Below are 24780 nucleotides of genomic sequence, written 5' to 3'. Positions count from 1 at the left end.
TCCAAAGGATAGATTTTTTCAATTAAATTTGATACGGACTTCATTGCGTCTTAGAAATGTATTAAATGAAAATCTGTTTATTCGTGTTACTTATAAAAAATCAGCTTTCGTTTCGATAGTTTTGACTACATAAAGTAACTAAATGAAAAATGAAACTTGAAGTCGTTTAGACACAATTAAGCAAATGCGGAATTTGTGCATATACTAAGAGTTAGTAAGAATACGGAAATTGATCAATAAAGTCCAAGTTAGAGAGGTCATAGATTGAAGTTATCTCAGATACAGAGGTCAATTCCTATACAATTCTAAAGAAACAATTAGGAAAATGTAATCTTATAAATATAGTCTCAGTAAAAGAGGTAAAATACACTCTCTGTCTCACTTATAGAGGTAAATGTGACTATAAAATCACAACAGCTAATCCCAGTTATAGAGGTTCGTTTTTTCTCACTAACAGAGGTAATTCAGAGCTAAAGTGTCGGGACCGCACCATGAGTCCCAGCTATAGAGGTTTCTCACTTATCCAGGTCCCACTTAACCAGGTTTCACTGTATTAAAAAAATAGGTAGTGCCACTTAGATATAAAGTCTGTGCAGAGCTATATGTACTTATAAGACGCAGTCTTTATACTAACGCAGCGTATTACGTAGGCGAACAACACGCGAAAGTGAAGCGAAGCGATGCGGCGCGGAGTGCATCAATACTTTGATTCAATCAATCCTACAGAAGTCTCCTACGTGGGCTATCTCATTGCGAACGCGAACGCCGTGGGCTCGCCGCGCCGCTTCGCTTCGCGTTCGCGAGTTGTTCGCTTACGTAAGACGCAGCGCAAGTATAGGCACAGAATAACTAATAGTACTACCGTACAGAAAATTCACTCCTTCACAAAAGTCAGATTTAGGTATAAAATTACACATATATCGCCGCCTGCAAGCAAAACTGAAACTTATAACCGCGCACGAACCGTGAATCTCCTTTGCGCGCCGCAGTTTTATGACCGAGGTGTGAGTGTCGGCACGGGGTTATCACTTGACAAGTTTTTATACCTATACCCACTGATTTATTATTTTTAAGATAAATATGTAGGAATTACAAACGTTGATTATGTAAACATTGTAAACATACATTTTTTATCCGGAGGTAGTATGTCTGATTCTCACGGAAGTAAGTTTCGAAGCCATTATGTATTTTCAATTTTGCGCGAGCGCCACGTGACACCACTATCGTGCACGCCGAGCGGCAGCCCACTGCCATGTCGCCTGTCCGATGGGCGCGCCGGCCAAATGTACCTAAACTGCGGAACTGCCCCCTGGTATAGGCAAGGTGCGAAGTCGGTGGAGGGGGAAGTGGCGCTGATCGTCACAAACACAGGTAATCTTATCGAATGTCCGACATTAGTACTAGCGGCAGCCGCTTGAACTAATTTTACTCCATAAGATTTAACGTAGAAAGTCTGACAAAATGAGGGCAGCACCAGTCGTCAGGGTTGGGCAAAATACTGGCTTCCACGTATTTGAAATACAAATTACAAAATACATTTTTAAAAGTATTTGAAATACAAAATACAAACTACTTTGGTGACGGGTATTTGAAATACAAAATACAAATTACAGTGTTTAAAATAATGTATTTCAATTACAAAATATACCTTTATTTATTTTTTTGTTTAGCATTTAGTTTTAACGTTAACGAATATCCTTTCATATAAACGTATAGGGTCATTGCGCTAGTTTTCGTCTAGCTCTAGTTTACGTCCACTTGACGAAATTTGAATATATACCTACATTCCTGCACAAATTTGGACTGATTTCAATCCTTATGTCTAAGGCGTCTAAGCAATATATCTGTCTACATATAACAATGATATTTCGCAAAAAGGAAGCGCTGGTGGCCTAGCGGTAAGAGCGTGCGACTTGCAATCCGGAGGTCGCGAGTTCGAACCCCGGCTCGAACCAATGAGTTTTTCGGAACTATGTACGAAATATCATTTGATATTTACCAGTCGCTTTTCGGTGAAGGAAAACATCGTGAGGAAACCGGACTAATTCCAATTACGGCCCTAGTTTACCCTCTGGGTTGGAAGGTCAGATGGCAGTCGCTATCGTAAAAACTAGTGCCAACGCCAATTACTGGGATTAGTTTCCAAGCGGACCCCAGGCTCCCATGATATTTGATAATCCGTCAAGTCGTCGAAAACTAGTGCATGGACGGAAACTACTGCAATGACCCTATCCCCTAGATTTAAACGAAAAGTTCCACGCAGAAGTTGACCTAATATAGATCCAGTATCCAGCCAATGAAAATTGTATCTCGGCTGGATCGGAGGTTCGCGGTCGGCTCACAGCTTGTGCGAGAGATTAGACATTTTAGGATTATAGAATTTAATAAAATGTATTATAGAAATGTATTTTGAAGCTTGAAGTATTTGAAATACAAAATACTAAATACATGTGAGTGCAGTATTTGAAATACCAAATACAAAATACTTTTGAGGTAGTATTTGAAATACAAATACAAAATACTAATTTGTATTTCAAATACGTATTTCAAATACATGTAATTGAAATACTGCCCAACCCTGCCAGTCGTGCACCTAGCGAATACATAATAATATAAATTATTTCTTTGTATTTATACTTACCGAAGTATAGGCAACTCTTGCTAGCAAAGTAGCAAATAGCACAAAATATAGCCGGGACATTTTTTAATTTTAACTGTTTCGGACGACTTTCAATCGACAATGGAAGATATTGATGGTAGTCGGCTGTTTTGTACGGTCCCGCCCTATTCACAATTGACAATTGTACAAACAGTGTAAGTAACACTAGTGTAGGTACCTATTGATCCTGAGATGCATAACAATAACAACTCGTAGGTAATTTAATTTACGTCACCCTAAGGCCCGCTACGCGAGGAGAAAATCTCACTTCCTGGCCAAGGCAATACGTAGGGGAGATGCGTGTATAATGATCCCTCAAAGTGAAATGATCCCCCCTCTTAACTGAGCAATTACTGATGTCATCTATCTAAATATGCATTAAACGTCTTCCCCGTGACCCCGCCAGTTGCCTCTTAAAGTGTCATGGCGGTATGAGCACGTAGCGTGATTTTATTAGAAAATAATTAAAACATATACCTACGTCTAATCTACGGTAGCCTATTTTCCGAATTCCATTACTTTTAGCATGTTGCGTTTTATTCAAATTATGTTTCACTGTCGGATCTTAATGATGTTTATCATACTTTAAGGATGTTTATACTGAAGCAAGTTGAATTTGAAAGTTAGATATATTTTTGTCGATATTTCAAATTTGGTGTTTGAGGTCAAATGATCCCTTTTCGTAGGCGTAAAATGATCCCTGGAATCATTTTACCCCCTAAGTAATTTACTATGAGCATTTCCTGTACAGACCATAACATATCATGTCGCGAATTTATGTGCGCAAAGCCACTTCCGAAAAAATGACCTTAGGAAGAAATGCTAAGGGCTCATAATGCGATTAAATTATGGATTTCCTTTTAAAATAGCAAGCAAAATCTGTGCCCCTGACGGCGTTAAAAATAAGGCCAAAATAGAAAAAAAATAGCACTCATCTTCTGAAAATAAAGAAACGCTGGAATCGACTGACTTAAATGATTAAGACGAAGAAATCTTGATATTACAAAGGAATAATCTGTGATTATTTTAACTCTAACCTAGGGATCGTTTTATACATACCTATGTGTAAAATGATCCTTTACTAAGCCTTTAGAAAACATCACATAATTATTTAACTATATAAAAAAAAACACGAGAAATAAGTATGCAGTTACTTAGTTAAGTAAATGGACAATTCATAAAGACCTAAATCTTGTGTTTTTGTCTCCAACTGTGAACACAGTAGGGGATCATTATACCCACATCTCCCCTAATACTTTAGACAAACCACGGGCGGTAATTCGTAAAGCCCCAGATCGCATATTTATGGCCCTCACCTTCAGTTCGGGCCACAAGCACCTGTGATCTGGAGCATTCACGAATTCATCTCCCTAAGTATGTAATGTACTTACTATTCTTTTCTCTTTATCACACGGACAATATTCGTGTGAAAGAGATGGAGATAACAACATTTAAATTTTCGATGTTCCGTGTAAAACAACGCCAACAGACAGATACACAGACAGAGTTACTTTCGTATTATAAATACGAATACGAATCGATGCCTGCTTAATATATTATAAATATAAGCAGGCATCGATTTCGAGTACGATGGCCGAGACAGATAGCCATACATAACGAAACTATAAGGGTTCAAGTATTGCCATTTTGGCTACGGAACCCTAAAAATACTACAGTCGGAATTTTACAGAAACTTTGTGTCGCAAATTGCGTACCTATGTAAATCTTTAAATATGATCAGCTGGCCATCTACGTATGTCTGCAAGTTGTTTTTGTTTTTTTATTTTTTATTTATTTAATAATCAACTATACGTATATATCATAACTTTATTGCTCTAAATACAAATATAATTGCTCCACGCTCGGCAAAATCCTAAGGGGCCAGTCATTGATTACGTAAGAGATGAGGCATGAGGGTAGGAAAGTTAGGACTACGCCGCATTTTACTTAAGAAAGGGGAATAAGTCTTGTGTTCTCACCACGAATGATGCTAATATAGTTCAGCGGTATCACTCACAAATTCGAGCCAATCGTGCAATCCCATTCTTATTGCCCATAAGGCCCGTCATTAGATATATGTCAATGGTTCTCACATAATACTGCACATGTCAAAGTAAAATTGGGCAGAGTTAGAAATGGACGAAATCATGTCTGCTCTTAATCTGAAACTTAAGTCTCAAGAACGATTTATCGTTGTCAACTTAAAAGATATACATAGATTCTCTAAAAGTAATATTATTATCATATGAATAAGTATCAAATCAACAACATATTAGGCGCTTTTATACTATATTTCCTCGCTTAAGCGATTGGATAAAAATATGAACCTGGGAGGATCTCCCTGTACTGGGAAACTGAGTCCACGGGCTTGGAATAAAATACACAATAACATGTCTCACCATTTTACAAATACAAATACAACAAATACAAATTCTTTATTTTTTATTTTATTTTACTTGGTAGTTCACAGTTTTATTCTAACATAAAAAGGAATATAAACAGTTAAGTTATGTAATAAAAACATGAAACTCGCATTTATTCTTATTCTAGCCGGTATAAAAGTTACTCTTACTGGTCTTTCAAATCACAAGTTACAGTAATTTCCTTCTTGTTGAGCCATGGCTGCTCCCAAACCTTAGAATGGCATGTAAACTCCTCACCATTGGCAGGTTCTACGGTGAATGTTATAAGAGTCAGGGAGCCGGAAACTACCTGGGAAGTTACTTTTGTTACTTTGATTTGCTTAGCTTTAATTGGTCCGCCAGGGTTAGTCTCGCTAAACTTCTCAAGCGATTCATCTGCCAACTGTTTGTACTTTTCATCATTTGGATCTTTTTCCTCTTCTCCACCTGGAATTTGTCTCCTCACTTTGCTCTTTTGTTGGTTAACGTCGCAATCTACGGTAATTTCTTTGTTGTTTAGCCATTTCTGTTCTATAATTTCAGAATGACACGTAATAGCTTCACCATTGGTGGGGGTTATAGTGAAATCAATAAGCGTTCTGGAGCCAGCAACAACCTGTTTGGTCACCTTGGTTACTTTGAGGTCCTTAACATCTATTTCGCCGCCTGGGTTAGTTGCGAGGTACTTTTCAAACGATTCTTGCGCCAATTTCTTGTATACTGGGTCATTAGCGTCCTGCGATGCTATGCCGCCAGGCACTTGTCGTTTCCCTCTACTTTGCTCCTGAAATGAACAAGGGAGCAAAGTTATTTTTTATGACTCGGGCTAATGTTGAGACCCGAGGTAGTGAAAGATGTAAAAAATAAGTTGGCCTATTGATTTCCCGAGTAAAAATGATAATACAATTACGTCGGTTTTCGTTTCGCAGACAACAATTCGTTCAACTTTCTGTAAAACATACGATACGAGGGGTGTTCAATAAGTAATGAGAATGATAAAAATAACCTTATTTTATTTTATTTTTCAATATGACCTCACCTTTTAAGAGTATACACTTGCTAAGTATGTATATCGTTTCTCTAGTCTTAGAAAACCTTGCAATATCTATAAATAATGCCAGCTTTCAATTGATTGCCGTATGTGTGTAATAAAAGAGCTCTATAAAGACCTTGTAAAAGCCTTGTAACAAGTATGTAGTTTGCGATATTTGATACATTACTGACTAAGTACTTCTTAGGTGCAACAAATTTCACTCAATCAGTCTAGTTCCGTATTGCTAAATGTACCACTGTTGCTTTTTAGGGTTCCGTAGCCAAATGGCAAAAAACGGAACCCTTATAGATTCGTCATGTCTGTCTGTCTGTCTGTCTGTCTGTCCGTCTGTATGTCCGTCCGTATGTCACAGCCACTTTTCTCCGAAACTATAAGAACTATACTGCTGAAACTTGGTAAGTAGATGTATTCTGTGAACCGCATTAAGATTTTCACACAAAAATAGAAAAAAAACAATAAATTTTTGGGGTTCCCCATACTTCGAACTGAAACTCAAAAAATTTTTTTTCATCAAACCCATACGTGTGGGGTATCTATGGATAGGTCTTCAAAAATGATATTGAGGTTTCTAATATAATTTTTTTCTAAACTGAATAGTTTGCGCGAGAGACACTTCCAAAGTGGTAAAATGTGTGTCCCCCCCCCTGTAACTTCTAAAATAAGAGAATGATAAAACTAAAAAAAAATATATGATGTACATTACCATGTAAACTTCCACCGAAAATTGGTTTGAACGAGATCTAGTAAGTAATTTTTTTTATACGTCATAAATCGCCTAAATACGGAACCCTTCATGGGCGAGTCCGACTCGCACTTGGCCGCTTTTTTTTAAATAACTTAGTCAAAACTTTACAAAATGTTTCTGACTAAAGATTGGATAAATTAAATGAAAAATCACTCTGCCAAATGAAATTCTTCTAGTAATTATTGCTAATTTACATACAAGCGAACTTAACGGCATGTGAACCGAGAGTCTACCAGACGTTAGTTGACCAAAAGTTATACCTAAGAATAAATCACTCTGCGAAACGATTGAATTGATACTCTGTTCAAATTGGTCGGGGAATCATTAGTTACAATAGTTACCCACTTATTTGATTCTGGTTCCATTATTTTGTTAGGGCTTATTCGACTTACATTAGTTCTTTGTCAATTCAGTAATCAAGTTAAAGAAAGTTATATTAGCACGGTTCAGGAAGCACACAAAATCTGTGATGTCTCCGTATTTGCTGAACATACAGGGGCCTCTAATCGCTAGCACTTGGGTCCTCTATCATTAGACCTTGCTTGATCCATATTGAAGGCGATGACATAATTATATAAATAATTAAAGTATAAACTAAACTAAATAACTAAATTAAGTAATTTATGTGAATAAATTAAAATGCACTTAATTAAATATCATATAAAACGAAAAGTATGTTTCGAGTTGGCCCCAGGGGCTTGGTGCTTGTAGTATTTCTCCGCTGTTGCATAAAATAAATAATAGGGTAAATAACTTTATTTTAAATCTTTATACTTACAGGATGCGCTTGCGCAGCCACGCTTGCTAGCGCAGCTGCCAACGACACAAAGTACAGAGGGGTCATTTTCAAACTATAGGTATCTACTAACTTCGCACTAACAACTATGGCAAATAGCCGCTGGTCGCTAGTTTTATACCACACCGGCCATTCTCATTGACTGCAAATACGAACAGAAAAATGTTCTTGGAAAACCAGCGTAATATGACATCGATAAACATAAGTGTCATTATGTAACCGACCAGCTTCCGTTTAGTTATTGATTCGTATTCGTACCTCCTGTGCTCGGGAAGCGAATGGAATTACATAGCTGTTTTTATTGTCATATACTTAAGTGTGATTTCGTATTCGTAAATGTAGGTATTTATAACTATAACTGTTGTTTTGCATTTTTTATGTCACAATATGATGTCACAGTTTTTTTAAAGTTATACTTGATTTGAAAACACAGGGTAATAAGTCCATCAATGAAACACACAAATTTCCAGATTTTCTTTCTCTTTGGGTTTAAAAGTTACGAATCAAGACGAGCAAAGCGAAGCGAAAGGGCACTACCTACCTTTTCTCGAAGCGCTTCGTCGTTTTTTTGCACCCTCATAACTTGGGTTTGGAAAGGTCTCTGCCCACACACCGTATCATACCATGACCGTGCTATATGAACGTGTCAGGCAAAAAAAATCGTTGTATTAAAAAGTATGAGACTATGACTAGCCCATGCCAGATAAACAAAATTCCCGGGATATGATGTCAATAGTGGACTTATTAAGCATAAAAAATTTCAATTGCATAGCTCTGTGCCACTCACTCACTGATGATCATCAAAACCTTTAGGGTACTTCCTGAAGTCCTAGGGAGCTGAGATTTGGTACAGTCAGCAGCAGAAGTTGCTAAGCGGGCGAGGTGTTAAAAATTACCTTGACACGCTCTTATTCTCTTAACAATAAAGTCGTGTCAAGATCATTTTGAACACCTCGCCCGCTTAGCAACTTCTGCTGCAGACTGTATGTAAGATACACGTAGTCTTAGTATGTACACAAACAACAAAACAATTCAAAAACTTGAAGTTTTTAGCCCCTAAGGGATGAAAAGGGGGGTTGAATTTTGTATGGGGAATCAATAACCGCTGAACCTATTTCGTTGAAATTTGATATGTAGATAGGTTTTGTTATGGGCAAGGATATACAAATAGATTTCAACCCCAAAATTACCCCGTAAGGAAAAGGGAGTGGAAAATGGCGTTAGGGTGGAAAAGGGGTTTGATGTTTATAAGGGGAATAAGTAAAAAGCACATTGTATAAATGGCAAGAGGCGCGGTCCTGAACCTCTCAATATTTGAAAATCTGGTCATTCTTACAACTCGGCTCGTTTTAGAAATATTTTTAGATTCTTTCAATGTTGGATAGTTTACCCAACAGTTTTAATGTGTTGACATTATGCAGTCAATAAGGTGCTAAAAATAAAACGTAAACATTTTAATGTCTGATTCCTTTAAGTAGAATAACAATATAATATACCTATAAAAATGGAAGTGTCAATTTATAATAGGTTGGTACTTAACTATTTTATAAAACAATACAGCATCTTATGTAAAAAGGGGAATATATGTTATCTAAAAGTCATTACTGTCCTCACATAATATTTGCTCTGGCTATGGATCAGGTCTTGGTGGCTCAGATTATCGATCCAGAGGCCGTGAGTTCAATTCCCACCCAAGATAGTAATTCTTCCACGTTTAAATTTATTCTAAGCTCACATAAGTAATTATACCTATTATGATGTCGAAATCAAATATGGTGGAGTTAATAACGATCGAAATCATTTCTTTCTTAACCTGAGTCTTAACGGGAACGATTTATCGTTCTCACGTAATCAATGAATGACCCATGTCGTTACTCGCCTGACGTCGAGTACTTGCTACTATAACAATACTTCCATTCAGCATAATATACCTATACATACGTTCGTATTTATGTGTGAAAATACAGGAAAACCTTTATATTGTTTGCAGCAAGTCGCCATTAATTGTTACCATATTGTATTGTCAATTTTATTTCTAATCCGCGAAACATACTTCGCTGCTGTACCTTGGTCTATTTGCGTAAAACGTAGTCTGCATCATTTTCCTTGAAAAAAAAAATGAGCTTAAGTAGGTATATTACCTACGGCCATGTCAGGTTATGTAGCATAATTTCGAAAATCAAAAATCCTAAGTACGAAATTCCTAAACACAGAACATCGAAAAACAAATTGTCTAATGTACGAAATTCCTAAAGATGCATGTCCTACGGTTAATTAACCTATGTTTTAAATGTCTAAAGTACAATACTGCTAGTGCACGAAAATACTAACTAACTTTTTTCCTACGTCCAGTTGACCTAAGTTTAAAATGTATAAATTGCGAAATTTCTAACGACATGTGTCCCACGTTCCTCGACATGTTTCCAAGTTTAAAAAGTCTGCCGTACGAAAGTGATAATTTTATTTAATATCACGACTTTTGGTCGTTCATGAAATGTCAAAAGTGACGTTTCTTCAAACAAAACGTCACTATTGACACTTGTATGGATGGGATATGTCAGTGTCAAACAAGTGACAAAAGTGACGTTTTTATTTGAAGAAACGTCACTTTTGACACTTGTTTGACACTGACATATCCGATCCATATCGTTTTTATATCTAATATTTGTCGTATATTAAAGTTCGAATAAGGCTGTAAATCTATAGGTAGGTTAGGTTCGTTAGGTAGCTTCAGATGCCCGAAGGGCAAAATGCCCAGAAAAAGGAGCCCCGCGTAGCGTAGCGGGGCTCCGTTGACTCACTCAGGCCACTCAGGGTAAGAAGAAAATATTCTCGGAAATATTGAGTTTCAAAGTACTGTCATTAGGCTTTTTATACTTAGCTATTTTGAGCGCTAGAGTGCAACCTCCGGATCTCCTTCCGAATCAAGGGCTAGTGCCACCGATAACGCCAGAGGAAGTCGAGGCGGCCCTTCGCCGCATGAAGAATCGGAAAGCTGTCGGAGCCGACGGAATCGCTATAGAGGCGTGGAAGTCGATGGGCTCTCGGGGTGTGAGCATACTCACGGATATTTATAACCGCATACTCCTCACCGGGAAGATACCCAACCAGTGGAGGCTGAGTATCATTATTCCAGTATTCAAAGGTAAGGGCTCGGTGCGGGAGTGTAGCAAGTATCGCGGTATAAAGGTTATGTCTCATACCATGAAGCTCTTTGAGCGCATAATCGATGCTCGGCTCCGACAGGAGTGTACAGTCTCGGGGTGTCAATATGGGTTTCGGCCAGGGTGCGGAACGATGGACCCTGTATTTGCTCTGAGGATCCTCATGGAGGGATGCAGAGCAAAGAACACGCCTCTACATTTCCTGTTTCTGGATATGGAAAAGGCCTTTGACTGTGTCCCAGTGTGTCCCTCGTGAGATGATCTGGTGGGCGCTGCGGTCCAAGGCTGTACCGGAGGCCTATATTGACACTATCCGGGACATGTACCGCAATTCCGATTCAATAGTCAGGACCGCTGTTGGTGACACCAACTCCTTCTCTGTCACCGTTGGAGTACATCAGGGCTCTGTGCTCAGCCCGTTTCTGTTTAGCGTGATATTAGACGCCCTGTCAGCCAGCATCCGAGACTACCATGAGCAGCCAGATGATATCGCGCTGACAGACTCTGATAAGGGCCGACTTGTCCAGCGGGTGAACAGATGGAGGGGGTCGCTAGAGAACGGCGGTCTTAAACTAAATGTGGCGAAGACAGAGTACATGGCCTGCAATAGTACAGATCCTCTACCCGTCCGCATAGGCGGGGACATGGTCAAGCGCACGGATCAAGTTAAGTATCTAGGATCTGTACTTAGCACTACCGGGGACATCGACAGCGACGTCAAAGCCCGAATATCCGCTGCCTGGGCCAAATGGCGGGAGATGACTGGGGTTATTTGTGACCCCAAAATGCCGATTAAATTGAAGGGACAGGTCTATAAGACCATCATTAGACGTGCCCTTTTGTACGGCAGCGAGACTTGGCCTTTACTAGAGCGGCACAAGCAGGAACTGCGTGTCACGGAAATGAAGATGCTGCGGTGGATGTGCGGAGTTTCACGCAAGGATCGCGTCCGAAACGCCCACATTCGGGGTAGTCTTGGCGTCCGTGACATCGCTGACAAACTGCAAGAGTGCCGCCTTCGTTGGTATGGCCACGTCTCGCGCAGACCGGCAAGTTACGTGGGTAACAAATGCCTGGCCATGCCGCCTCCTCCCGGTACGGGAAGAAAAGGCCGGCCCAGGAAGCGATGGCTTGATGTCGTTAAGGAGGACATGCGTGCCAACGGACTCGCCACCAGGGACGCCGAAGATCGGGCAAAGTGGACACGAAGGAGTCGGAAGGCGGACCCCGGGTCCTCGCGCCCCGCGCGGGGGCACAGCTGGGATTGACGCCAGGATGATGATGATTTTGAGCACTAGACATATTGACTTTCGAAGTATTGTCATTAGGCATCTTGTACAAAGGAATTATGATTTTCGAAAATAAGATCGTTCGATTAAAAGTGTTTTTAACCGACTTCCAAATCTAAAAGGAGGAGGTTATCAATTCGGTTGTATGTTTTTTTTATGTTTGTTACTCCATATCTCCGTCATTAGTCATTACTGGACCGATTTTGAATTTTTTTTTGTTGTATGTATATGCATACAGATTGGTCCCATTTTTGTCAAAGGCCAGTTCTGATGATGGGATCCATGAGGAATCGAGGGAACTCCTCAAATCTTAAAGGCATACATATAGTGATTTTTGTGTTTTTATCAACAAATCAAGCATATACATCCAAAAAAGTAACATTTGATGAAGTGGAACTGCTGATGATGATCAGAACGGAACTCTTCAACGACGCATAGTACACGTTTGACGATTTGTCCTCTTCATTATGTTTGTTAAGCAAGTTAAGTTTTTAAGCCACATTTTTGTCAAGCTCGAGTTCTGATGATGGGATCCATGAGGAATTGAGGGAACTCCTCAAATCTTAAAGGCATGCGTATAGAGATTTTTGTAATTTCATCAAAAAATTAAGAATTTTCATTAAAAACTGTCGCATTTGATGCAGTGGAACTGCTGATGATGATCAGAACAGAACTCTCCAACGACGCATAGTTCACGTTAGGCGATTTGTCGTCTTCGTTATGTTTGTTAAGCAAGTTAAGTTTTTAAGCCATATTTTTGTCAAGCTCGGGTTCTGATGATGGGATCCACGAGGAATCGAGGGAACTCCTCCAATCTTAAAGGCATGCGTATAGAGATTTTTGTATTTTCATCAGAATATCAAGCATTTACATTAAAAACTGTGGCATTTGATGAAGTGGAACTGCTGATGATGATCAGAACAGAACTCTTCAACGACACATAGTACACGTTTTGTGATTTTGAATTTCGATTTTGACTTGGACTGGGCCCCCGACTCCGGACTCGGACCCGTACTCGGACTCGGACCCGGTCTCGGATCCGGACCCGGACCCGGACCTTGACCCGGAAAACCACTATGATAACTAAACTAATAAAGTATAAGCGCCGTTAAGTCGGGTTAGGCCAGTAGTTAGAGAAGTCGGTTTTTTTCTATTAAAGATTATACTTAACAATAGACAATAGGATTAGCCGTCGGGCTCTATTAGAAAGCTACAAACTACTTATACCTACATTAGACTACATATTTGATTTTCGATGTTCTGTCTTTAGGAATTTCGTACTTAGAATATTTGATTTTCGAAATTGTGCTACATAACATAACCTATTACTTTATGTCCTAAAGGGACCCACTGATTAACAGTCTGCCGGACGATATCGGCCTGTCAGTTAGAACAAAAAGTTGACAGTTCCGAACAACTGACAGGCCGATATCGTCCGGCGGACTGGTAATCAGTGGGCCCCTTAACGGTAGGCTTGTAGGCTAGTAAAAACATACACCATAACATGTTTTTTACTATTTACTTAATGGTTCACAATACAAAAAGTAAGTTCCGCAACAAAAACATAAAACCATGATTCGCATTTCATAATTCTTCTTCTAGCGTTTCAAATCACAAGTTACAGTAAAGTCCTTCATGTTGTGCCACGACTGCTCCCAAACCTTAGAATGGCATGTAAACTCCTCACCGTTGACAGGCTCCACGGTGAAGGTTAGACGAGTCATCACACCGGAAACAACCTGGGTAGTTACTTTTGTTACTTTGATTCTCTTAGCTTTAATTGGTCCGCCAGGATTGGTCTCGCTATACTTCTCAAGCGATTCTTGTGCTAATTTTTTGTTCTCTTCGGTATTTGGGTCTTGCTCCATTTCTCCGCCAGCAATTTGTCTCTTCACTTTACTTTGCGATTTATTTAAATTACAGTCTACTTTAATTTCCTTCTTTTGAATCCACGGCTGTTCCCAAATCTCAGAGTGGCATGCAATATCCTCGCCATTGGTGGGAGTTACAGTGAAGTCGAGACTCGTCATAGTCCCAGCAACTACTGCTGTGGTTACTTTGGTTACTTTGAGTTCTTTGGGAGTTATTTGCCCGCCAGGGTTAGTTGTGCGGTACTTTTCAAACGATTCTTGCGCCAACGCCTTGTATTTTGGGTCATTAGCGTCTTGCTCTGTTTCGCCGCCAGGGACTTGTCTCTTCACTTTACTTTTCTGTTGATTAAGATTGCAATTTACGTCAATTTCTTTCTTGTTTAGCCACGCCTGTTCAAATATCTCAGAATGACACGTAATAACATCTCCATTGGTAGGGGTTACAGTGAAATCAATACGCGTTTTGGAGCCAGCAACAACTTGTGTGGTCACCTTGGTTACTTTGAGGTCTTTAACATTTATTTGGCCGCCTGGGTTAGTCACACGGTACTTTTCAAACGATTCTTCTGCCAATTTTTTGTATTTCGGGTCATTTGGGTCTTGCAATGATTCACCGCCAAGCGCTTGTCGCTTCACTCTACTTTCCTCCTGAAATACGAGGAGAAATATAGTTATTTGGTTAACACTTTGTTGCTGCCGTATATCCCTCCACGTCAATGTGCATATTCCGTCCACGAGCGTATATTTCTTTGATTTTCAATCGTAGATAAAAAAAAACATTTGCTTTTGATTGCTGAAACTAAAGGCAATCGCTGCTTTGTCGATGATTCGATGAAATTATCAATTTTGTTCGTTCGAGAAAAACGTACGCTAGTAGACGGAATAGTCCCTATGACGGGAATTAGCCACATTGACGTCTTACCCGTTTGTTGTTCCAAAAGCAGAATCTTGAGCTTTATTGCATACGACAGGTTGTTTACCTGCCGAGTGGAACGAGACAAACAAAATCACCTCGGACCTCATGAATCAGTGCAGTGTTTATTTAATTCATATTTGATTTGAATTTTGAAGTGCATAGTTTTTTATGTAGGTGTAATACATACATACAATGGTTTTAATATATTTAGGTGTCTTTAACTTTTTATTTGTTATGTGTTACTATGTTAACTAGTAACTATACCAAATACTAGTTTATACCTAGGTTTATTTTTTTAACGTTAAAAGTTTTTTGAATACCACTGAGTACAATTTATATACAGTAGGACAGTAGGTAAATAGTTTCAACTAGCCCTAAACACTTTGATTTTAAGTTTAAATGTTATGATAATTGTATAGGTACCTATATTAATTTAATATGGTAGGTAATACAAACATACATACCTACATACATTATTAGTTATTTATCTCTTTATTTATTTTTGGTCTTAAGTTAGGTTATTTTATAATATGGATATAAAAATAAAATACAAAAACACTTACAAAAACAATACAAAATACTTATAAACATATTATAAAAAAACCTAACCTAGGGTGCCGCCAGCAGCGGGGCAAGGCCCAAGCTGCCGGTGGTCAGGGCTGCAGAGAGAGGAACCGGCGGACTATCCGCGCCGTGTACAAGATCACCGCCTTCTGCATCTGACCCTTGATCCAACCACCTAGCGAGAGTCTCTCAAGATGTTGGTCGAGACTCTTCGCTATTAGACCGTTCACTGAAACGACTATCGGGACAATGATCGTCGAATCAACATCCCACATGGCGGTTATCTCGTGAGCCAAGTCTAGGTACTTGCTGGACTTGTCCTTCTCGGCTTTCACGAGATTCTCATCATGGGGGATGGCCCGGCGTTGCGATCGATCTATTATCACAATGTCAGGCTTATTGGCTACAATAGTCCTGTCAGTGATGACAGATCGATCCCAATAGAGCGTGGCACGACCATTCTCGAGAACTGGCGCAGGTGAATACTTGTAGTACGGTACTTCGCGGTCCACAAGGCCGTATAGAAGAGCAAGCTGCTGGTGTATAATCCTGGCTACGAGATTATGTCTGTGCAAGTACTCGCCATTAGCAAGATGAGAACAACCGGAAATGATATGCCTGAGTGACTCTCCGGGACGACGGCATGCCCGACAGATGTCGACCGTACCGTCCTTCAGGATATATTTCCGATAGTTGTTCGTCATCATTACTTCGTCCGCAATTGCACAGGCAAAACCCTCGGTTTCTCCGAAGAGGTCCCCGAATCGTAACCAGTTCACCGACGCGAGCAGGTCCACATCGGGTCCCGTGAGGGCCTTGTAGAACCGCCCGTGTAGCACCTTCAGAATCAGAATCAGAATCAGAATCAGAATCTTTTTATTTGTGAAAACATAGGTACAATTATGGTGTTAAATTATGTACAGGTTTCTCTATGTCTTACCCACGGATGCAGGTATACAAATATTTGATCGCATGCAGCATGCATCTTAACTATAGGGTAGCAATTTATATACAGCATAAATTACACCAAGTTAAAAATAAGTAATGATATTTAGGACAGGACAGGAGTCACGTCACAAAATAATTTTACAATTTATGGAAAGCGTTTCAAAAATTTACCTAGTTATTAATTTCCTTTAGTAATACCACCCACTGTATATATCTTGTTTGTAAATAAATTATTTCACCTAGTGAATTATTATTATTACAAAAATGTCCGTGCCTTACTCTCCCATGCCGCCTTGCGATCCGCAGTACTTAGTACCACAGGTTTGCGCCAGTTCTCGTTTGCCAAGGAGAGCGGCGTGAGGTTCCTGTCTACTGCCACCACATCACGATGCATCCCACAATCGTTGTTAAGGAAATAATTCCTGAGATTGTACACCTCGCGGTTGTGGAGATCCTTGGCGTTTAGGAAGCCTCGGCCTCCACATTTCCGTGGGATGTACAATCTCATAACTGACGAGCGTGGGTGTAGCATGCGATGCGCGGTGAGCAGTGATCGGACCCTCCGATCCAGGGCATCCAGCTCGGTCTGAGTCCACCTTAGTATGCCAAAGGAGTATGTGAGTAGGGGCATTACCCAGGCGTTGAAGGCGCGCACTTTGTTGCCTCCTGACAAAAGACTGTTAAGGACTTTTGTGAGCCGACTGAAAAAGCGCTCCTTCACCGACCGTCTAATACCCTCGTCCTCAATACCCAACGACTGTGACATACCAAGGTATTTATAGGTTTTATTATTAGTATTATTACCAAAGACTGTAGCTGTAGCTGCTTGTAGCTGTTGGTACCTACTCCTTAAAATAAATAAATAAACTATACTTATACTACATCACATTTAAAATATTAATACTTACAACAGGATGCGCAGTCGCGCTAGCTACCACAGCCAATATCAGCACAAAGTACAGTGTGGTCATTATGAAACAATACCAACTTCGCGCTGATTTGTCAACAACTATAGTAAATAACCGATGCTCGCCTGTTTTATACCACGCCAAGCATTCCCGTTATATGTCTACAAACGCGATAGCAACAAGTTCTTGGAAAACCAGCGTAACAAGAGCTTGATATCCATTAAAATATTATATAGGGTAAAGGCACCAGTAGTCAGCCTTAAAACGAAATTTTTAAGTTTGAACGTTCGGCATTTCTACAGGATTAGTCGTATAATTAAACAAATGACATGGTTAGATCGATTGTTTATCATAGTTTTCAAACACAATATTTAAAAAAATAACAATCCTCTTTATAATATCTCTAATTCAGTTTAAACAAAAAGTGGCACTTACGATTACACAAATTAAAGATATCTTATTGATACGGTTTTAACACCCCCTGGCACTGATTAAAATAACCGACTTGGTTTCATTCACATTACATCTCAAAACTTTTTTGTAGTAAAAGCGTTGCGAGACTTGCACCTTTTTACATGTAATGTTTTTGATGGGATACTTATTATTGTGATTGTTTACATTGTAATCTGCTTACATAAAGAAGTACATATATTGTATACATTAACTACATAGTTCGCCCCGAACTGAGAACTCGTGTTTTGCCAAAAACTATACCTATAGAGTTGAACTACATAGGTATAGAGAGTGTGTTCAAATTCAAAGTTGAATGTAAGAACTTCGCTCGCTCGTTCGATAACATCGTAGGTAATTAAAATTAATAGATATTTATAAAACTAAAATAAACTTAATCTTAAATAACCCTAAAATACCTAGAACTTAAAATGGCCCCTGCGGCATATACTTAGTACCGAAGACTCTGGCAGCATTTCCTCGCTGGACTGTGGGCATTGTGGCTAATACATTGAGCTAGGAAGTTGCCAGCTTTTCGGTCTCCTGTTGGCATCTCTGAGTCAGTTCGACAGGTCATTGAATAGACTTAGGGCGCTACAGACCAAGGGTCTTGACGCCGAATGGAATAAAATTATATCGGCCCCTATTTATTTGACCCATTAGTTGACTCTATTAGTTGACCTTATTATTTTATCATCGACAATGAGATGAATGAGACCTATTTTGATTCTACCATTTGTCATATATTTCGGGGATCTCGGAATCGGCTCTAACGATTTCGATGAAATTTGCTATGTGAGTTTCGGGGGCGAAAAATCGAACTAGCTAGGTCTTGATAGAGTCTGTTCGGAAATAGAAGAGTCGTGGAATGTACCTAATGGGGCCCAATACATTCCACGACTCTTCTCTTTCCGCACGACTCTATATCAGATCTCTCTATTTATCTAGTTTTTATAATATTATGTTTTCCGAGCAAAGCTCGCGGTCTCCAAGATATTTTTGATACTATGCGCACCAATCACCAAGACAATTGTCAAGGTCGTATCAAAACCATAACATTGATAAACTAGAATCGATCTCTAGCGCACTTATCATTTCTTGAGAGTCAGGTCTAGTGTTCAGTAAGCAATCGGAATAGTTGTTACTTATTTTCATATATTATGTACCATATTGATTGTGATTTTCTATGCCTATTTACGTATACCTACCTATTTACGTAAGTTTTATGTCTTTTATTTTTAACCGATTTGTAGGATATAGGTAGGCATACAGTATGTACATAATAGTCAGCAAGACACTAAAAATTAAATATAAAAATTGTCTCCCATTTCTCACGTGTTTTTTCTAAGTACAGTCGCCATCAGATATATCGGAGCGGCCAAGGTGTTCACAATAAGTATCTGAACACGCCTTGGAGGATATAATCAAACGGAGACGCCATGTCTGTAATTTTCTGTACAAAACAGTCTGCCGATTTTTGCGGGGGAGGGGAACGTCAAATGTATGCGTAACGTAAAAATAGCCATGTCAGATAAACGTCAGTCCATACATTGTGTATGACCGTTGGCCGCCTATTTTCGACAGAGGGGAAAGCCTGTTAATGGCTACTCCGTTTAGTTGTATCCTCCAAGGAACACGCACACTAACGCCCTGACAATAGAGGCGTGTTCAGATATTTGTGAGCGCCTTAGCCGCCCCGATATACCTGATGGCGACTATACATATAATGACTTAGTAAATACATCTTTATGATATTGTAATTAGCAAATACATACTCGTAACATCACATCTATCTATTCCATTTTATAAAACAAAGTTCCCTGCCGCGTATGTCTGTATGTATGTTTGCGGTAAACTCACAAACTACTGAACGGATTTTCATGCGGTTATCACCTATCAATAGAGTGATTCTTGAGGAAGGTTTAGGTGTAGGTATAAGGTTTACCCGTGCGAAGCCGGGGTGGGTCGCTAGTTATATTATATTGATTTAATGTAATCGGTTTTTTTATTTATTTGATAGTAACGGACATTTACTTCCTACAATAAGTAGGTATATAGGTACATTTTAAACAATGGAATCGGCTATTATAGTTAAATCAGCCAGCCTATTATGGATAGCTTTATCCATCTTTATCCACGTGATCAAATAACTGTCACTGTTTAACACCGTGGGAAAGAAAGTGACGGACACCGTTTTATCACGCTGTCACGTAGACAAGAACGACCATCATATCCGTACAGGTTCGATTATGTATTATGTTTTAAAATTAAGTATTGGTTGGCAACTGAACATTTTAATGAAATTCCCATAAACATACCTACACATGTATTTACCTACATAGAACTATAGTATCATACCTACATTCGATTGCGAATCTTGTACTTACTTACTTATCTTTTTTAGGGTTCCGCACCCAAAGGGTAAAAACGGGACCCTATTACTAAGACTCCGCTCTCCGTCCGTCCGTCCGTCCGTCCGTCTGTCACCAGGCTGTATCTCACGAACCGTGATAGCTAGACAGTTGAAATTTTCACAGATGATGTATTTCTGTTGCCGCTATAACAACAAATACTAAAAACAGAATAAAATTAAGATTTAAGTGGGGCTCCCATACAACAAAGGCACAAAGTCGGGCGGGGTTAGTACTTGGATGGGTGGCCGTTGTTTTGCTTGTTTTGCTCTATTTTTTGTTGATGGCGCGGAACCCTCCGTGCGTTAATCCTACTCGCACTTGGCCGGTTTTTATTTTATTATCTTACGGCCTCTAGCCTAGCTCTACCTAGTTGGTAGGTACTTACCTAGTGATAGTAGTGACTCTGCCCAAAGAAAGCAGGAGGGCCAGGGTTCGAATCCTGGTTAGGTAAGATAAGTATTAAAGAACCTTAGGCAGAAAAGACTCCGCGCTGCTACCTCTCTTGGACTCTCGTCATGTTTGAGTGATTGCTGTGTCAGAAGATGCCGCTCTAGTATTGGACACTTCAGTCATCGCAGACGCTGCAATCAACCTTCCCGCAACACCTGATTTTACCCGACGCTGTAACCAGGGATGTTGCGCATGCCGATTTTTTGACATCCGCGGATGCGGACGCGGATGCGGATTTTTAAAGGCTCACATCCGCGGATGCGGATGCGGATGTCAAGATAGATACATAAAAAACGTCAAATATTACATTTTAGTAATTTTTATTTAAAAAAACCGGCCAAGTGCGAGTCGGACTCGCGTTCCAAGGGTTCCGTACATTAAGTCCCACTCACGCTTGACTGTTTATTTCTAATAGGTTTATTTGGCTAATGACTAAATTACCTAGCAGTCTAGCACTTACGCCGATGCTAAGACGTTCCTGTACCGACCTGTTCCATATCCGCATCCGCATTAAACTCCGCATCGATTTTATGCGGATGCGGATGCAGATGCGGATGTTGAAAATAATGCGGAAGTTCCGCGGTTGCGGATGCGGATATTCGCAACATCCCTGGCTGTAACAATCATCTGGTATGGTGTCGTCGCCAATCATGATGATGATTTATTTGATCTGACTGTACTTCAAAATAGTACCCGGGCCTTGAAGATCTAAATTATCTTACCTACGTTACTGGTGATAATTGTAATGTATATCTATAGCCATGTGAACTTTACGCTGACGTAAACAAATGATCTGGATATTTAAATGTTCTCAAAAACGGACCTTAATTGCAGCTTGCAATAAGCCGCGAAAAGAGACCTAATTGCACTTGTAATAAAATCATTTTCCTTGCCTATTGCAAAATGCACTGTAGGTCCTTTTTCCCAGACAACTGTAAACGTAACTTTAATACTAATATATTGTATTACGACTATCAGAGCAAATTGCATTCCATATCGGATCAATTTAATTTTACGATGCATACATTTAATTTCATAATTACCTAATATCACATTGTATAATTGCGAAGTTTACTTTATTAATGCAAATCTAATCGATTAGGTATAATATAACAAGCAAGGTCATAATTGAACGCATATATAAGGTAGGTACCTACACCTACCTAAACACTTTTTTAATAATAGGTAACTAAATAAATATCACCTAAGTATAGGACATTATTACACAAAGACGTTTGTCGATGTACGATTGTTTTCATCGTGGCTAGGTCCCGTGAGATATAAAAACAAAGTTCAGTGGCTTATATCGGTAAACACGGCCTTAGGGTCTTAGGGCTAAGATGGCTGTCCAAATCGGAAACAAAAGACAATTAACAATATGCTAATCGTTTTCATGACTAATGGTTATGGACATGGCTAGTACCAAAGACATATGTAACTCCGTATAAGATGAATAAAGTCTAAGGAAAAAACGTGCCTCGGAAATCAAGAAAAGGTCATTCTAGGATAGATGGCGCACACACCTTTGGACTATGCTCGGCTAGATGGCGTTGACGACACCGTTTCATATTTAACAATTTTACCACATAGGTATCAGTGAAAGAACATGGGTCGAAATGATATTAAAAAAAAAAACATTTATCCATATATGTATTACATTTTTTGATAGTTTTATACATTTTCATTTTGTGTTTTAATCGTGTGTCGATAGATGGCAGTAAATTTACTGTGACTACAAAATTTACTATGACAGGACCCCTCTATACTATCTATTCTCTTTGCTAGTACTTAGGTCTTTTACGTGCCTATGCCACATACTCGACAAGTTATTCAGCAGTGACACCATTCAATTCCTTTGAGTTTTACGACTTTGTTTACTGCTTTGGGTTTTCATCGTGTTTTGTATTTTCCAATTCGTCACTGATATACATACTTTGAAATATAAAGAAATCTGGGGGATTTTGAATTTCGAGCACTCGATTTCGTCACTCGGAATTCTGTGGAAAACGGCGAATTGATATTTTTGAAATACAAGCAATAGGAACTGGGAATCTAGAGGTATCGACCACTCGTTTTCAATGTTATTAGTAGAATTTAACCTTTTCGACGCCGTGTCAAACACAAAAGCTGCCTCTCAGACGCCACGTCACCGAAGTGTCAAAACTGAAATTGAACTTTATAGTTAGGGAGGCGAATAGGGGAATTTTCGGCAATACTCGAGCGTGGCAGTTTAAGATATGAGAGATACCTAAGACCTAATAGAACAACCTTGTAAAGTATTTAGCTCTATATGTAGTGACGCGCGCCTAGGATAGACGATCAGATTAGTAAAAAAAAAGGATAGTCTGAAATACTCGAGCGCGTCAGATTAAGATATTGGGGGTTGATTTTAGTGTTTAAAGACTAAATTTAACTAATCTGACGATAAGTCCTTGACGCCGCCGAGTTATAGGGTCGCGAACTTGTAAAAAAAAAACGTTAATCCGGCATTCTCGAGCGCGATTTTTTATTTTTTTATTTTGAAGAATATAATCTAAAACTTACTAAAAATACAAAATCTGCCGGTTTCCGCATGACCGGAAGTGTGGAGGAGCCATTTCGTATTCCTAAGAACGCGTTGCGGCATATAAGTCGCGAACGATACATTTTACAAAAAAAAAGTTTAAATAAACAAAAAAGGTAATTTTATTTTACAGAAAAAAGGTCTGTTTACATTTTTGTCCAAAGTTAAAACTTTTTGACTTGAAGCATCATAAAAACTCAAACTCCCGGTCAGATTAAGAGAACCCACCAACATTTTTGTCAGATTAAAAAAATATGCTTTCAGGATACCGAGATAAACCTCTCCTATGAAAATCTGACGCGCTCGAGTATTTCAAAAAAACTTGTTTTTTTTTTGCATTTGCAAAAATTCATCGTAACTTATCGTCACGCCGAAATCGTCAGTTTTTTTAAAGGAAGCTTCCTTGGGGCCTACTTAACACCCCTTCCGAAAATCTGACGCGCTCGAGTAAATTTTTTTTTTTTGCATTTTTGACTACTTATGCCTACCCCCACCACGCAAACCGGCAGATTAGTATACCGTTGTTATCAGAGGCACTCGGGGCATACGTAGTATGAATATCTGACGCGCTCGAGAATGCCCAAGTAACTGTTTTTTTTAACATTTTTGAAAAACCGTACACGCCAAACCCACCGCTAAAATGGTTTTTGCCATACGAGCTTTTCTTTTCGAAATTATTTTATCTTTCGATTTTGATAGGTCTCGACGGCGCCGTTGAATTACGCCATTTAGCTACCTCGCCTCCCTAACTATTATGCATATGCACCTAGGTCTATGTTGCTCTGTGGTTTATGACCGATTAATACGCCTTTGGCGTTGGACCTGCGGTGCGTATATCGGTCATTGGCGTCCAAAAGGTTAAATGCCTAAGTGAAAATACATATATTGAAGGGAGCCACACGAAATCGAGCGCTCAAAATCTCTAAAAAGAAAAAAAGCTTTAAAAATTCAGTATTTATTTAAAATACGTATATTAAGAGATTCATAATTACCAGTAAGTATACAAAACTTTTTTCTTAAATAACTTTTATATTATGCTTAAAACGATATACCGTTAATACATCCAAGTGAAATAATAAGGACTCAGTTTGTATAAATTATATTAAAGTGCCCTGATGATGCTCTTGACTGTAATAAGATCTTAGGCGCATGGCACACTGCATCCGATTCGCGCATCGGAGCGACGTACGAATCGGATGCAGTGTGCCACGCGCCTTAACTACTGTCATTCGTGTATTTATTTCTTGTTTAAGTAGTTACGTAAAAATATCACAAGATATTGGTTACCAGAGTTTTGTAGAAGGACGATGAATATTAAAAAATATCGATAATCGGCCTCTTAAAAATTATTATGTATAAAAAAAGTAGAAGTTAAATTACAACAATAACACAATTAGTGACATATTTTGGACTAGCAAAGATTAAAAATCATAAGAGAACATAAGATGAAGACGAAAATAGTTATCTGTACAACAAGAGATCAAAGTTTGATATTTCTTCGAGTGCTTATTTGAGTCCCGTGCAAGCCAAAGATTCTATAGTAGATCTCTAGAGAATCTAATTTAAAATCTTGAGCGTAGTAAGGGA

General features: G+C 39.1%; 1 protein-coding gene across 1 annotated transcript in view; it reads right to left on the bottom strand.

Annotated features, from left to right (window-relative positions):
- Window positions 1-17438, bottom strand: part of LOC134656047 (uncharacterized) — a 48008-nt gene extending 30570 nt beyond the window's left edge. Inside the window, exons 1-3 of the mRNA XM_063511563.1 lie at window positions 17317-17438; window positions 13711-14628; window positions 5231-5845 (exon numbers count right to left, since the gene is read on the bottom strand). Coding sequence (XP_063367633.1) covers window positions 5231-5845; window positions 13711-14628; window positions 17317-17379 — 1596 coding nt within the window. The 5' untranslated portion in view covers window positions 17380-17438. The remainder of the gene's footprint in view (window positions 1-5230; window positions 5846-13710; window positions 14629-17316) is intronic.
- Window positions 17439-24780: the final 7342 nt, after the last annotated feature.

The sequence above is a fragment of the Cydia amplana genome, chromosome 17 (genome assembly GCF_948474715.1).
Source record: "Cydia amplana chromosome 17, ilCydAmpl1.1, whole genome shotgun sequence".
In the NCBI taxonomy this organism is placed as follows: Eukaryota; Metazoa; Arthropoda; class Insecta; order Lepidoptera; family Tortricidae; genus Cydia; species Cydia amplana.
Note: the sequence above shows the minus strand (reverse complement) of the source record. Positions and strands in the feature narration are given on the sequence as shown.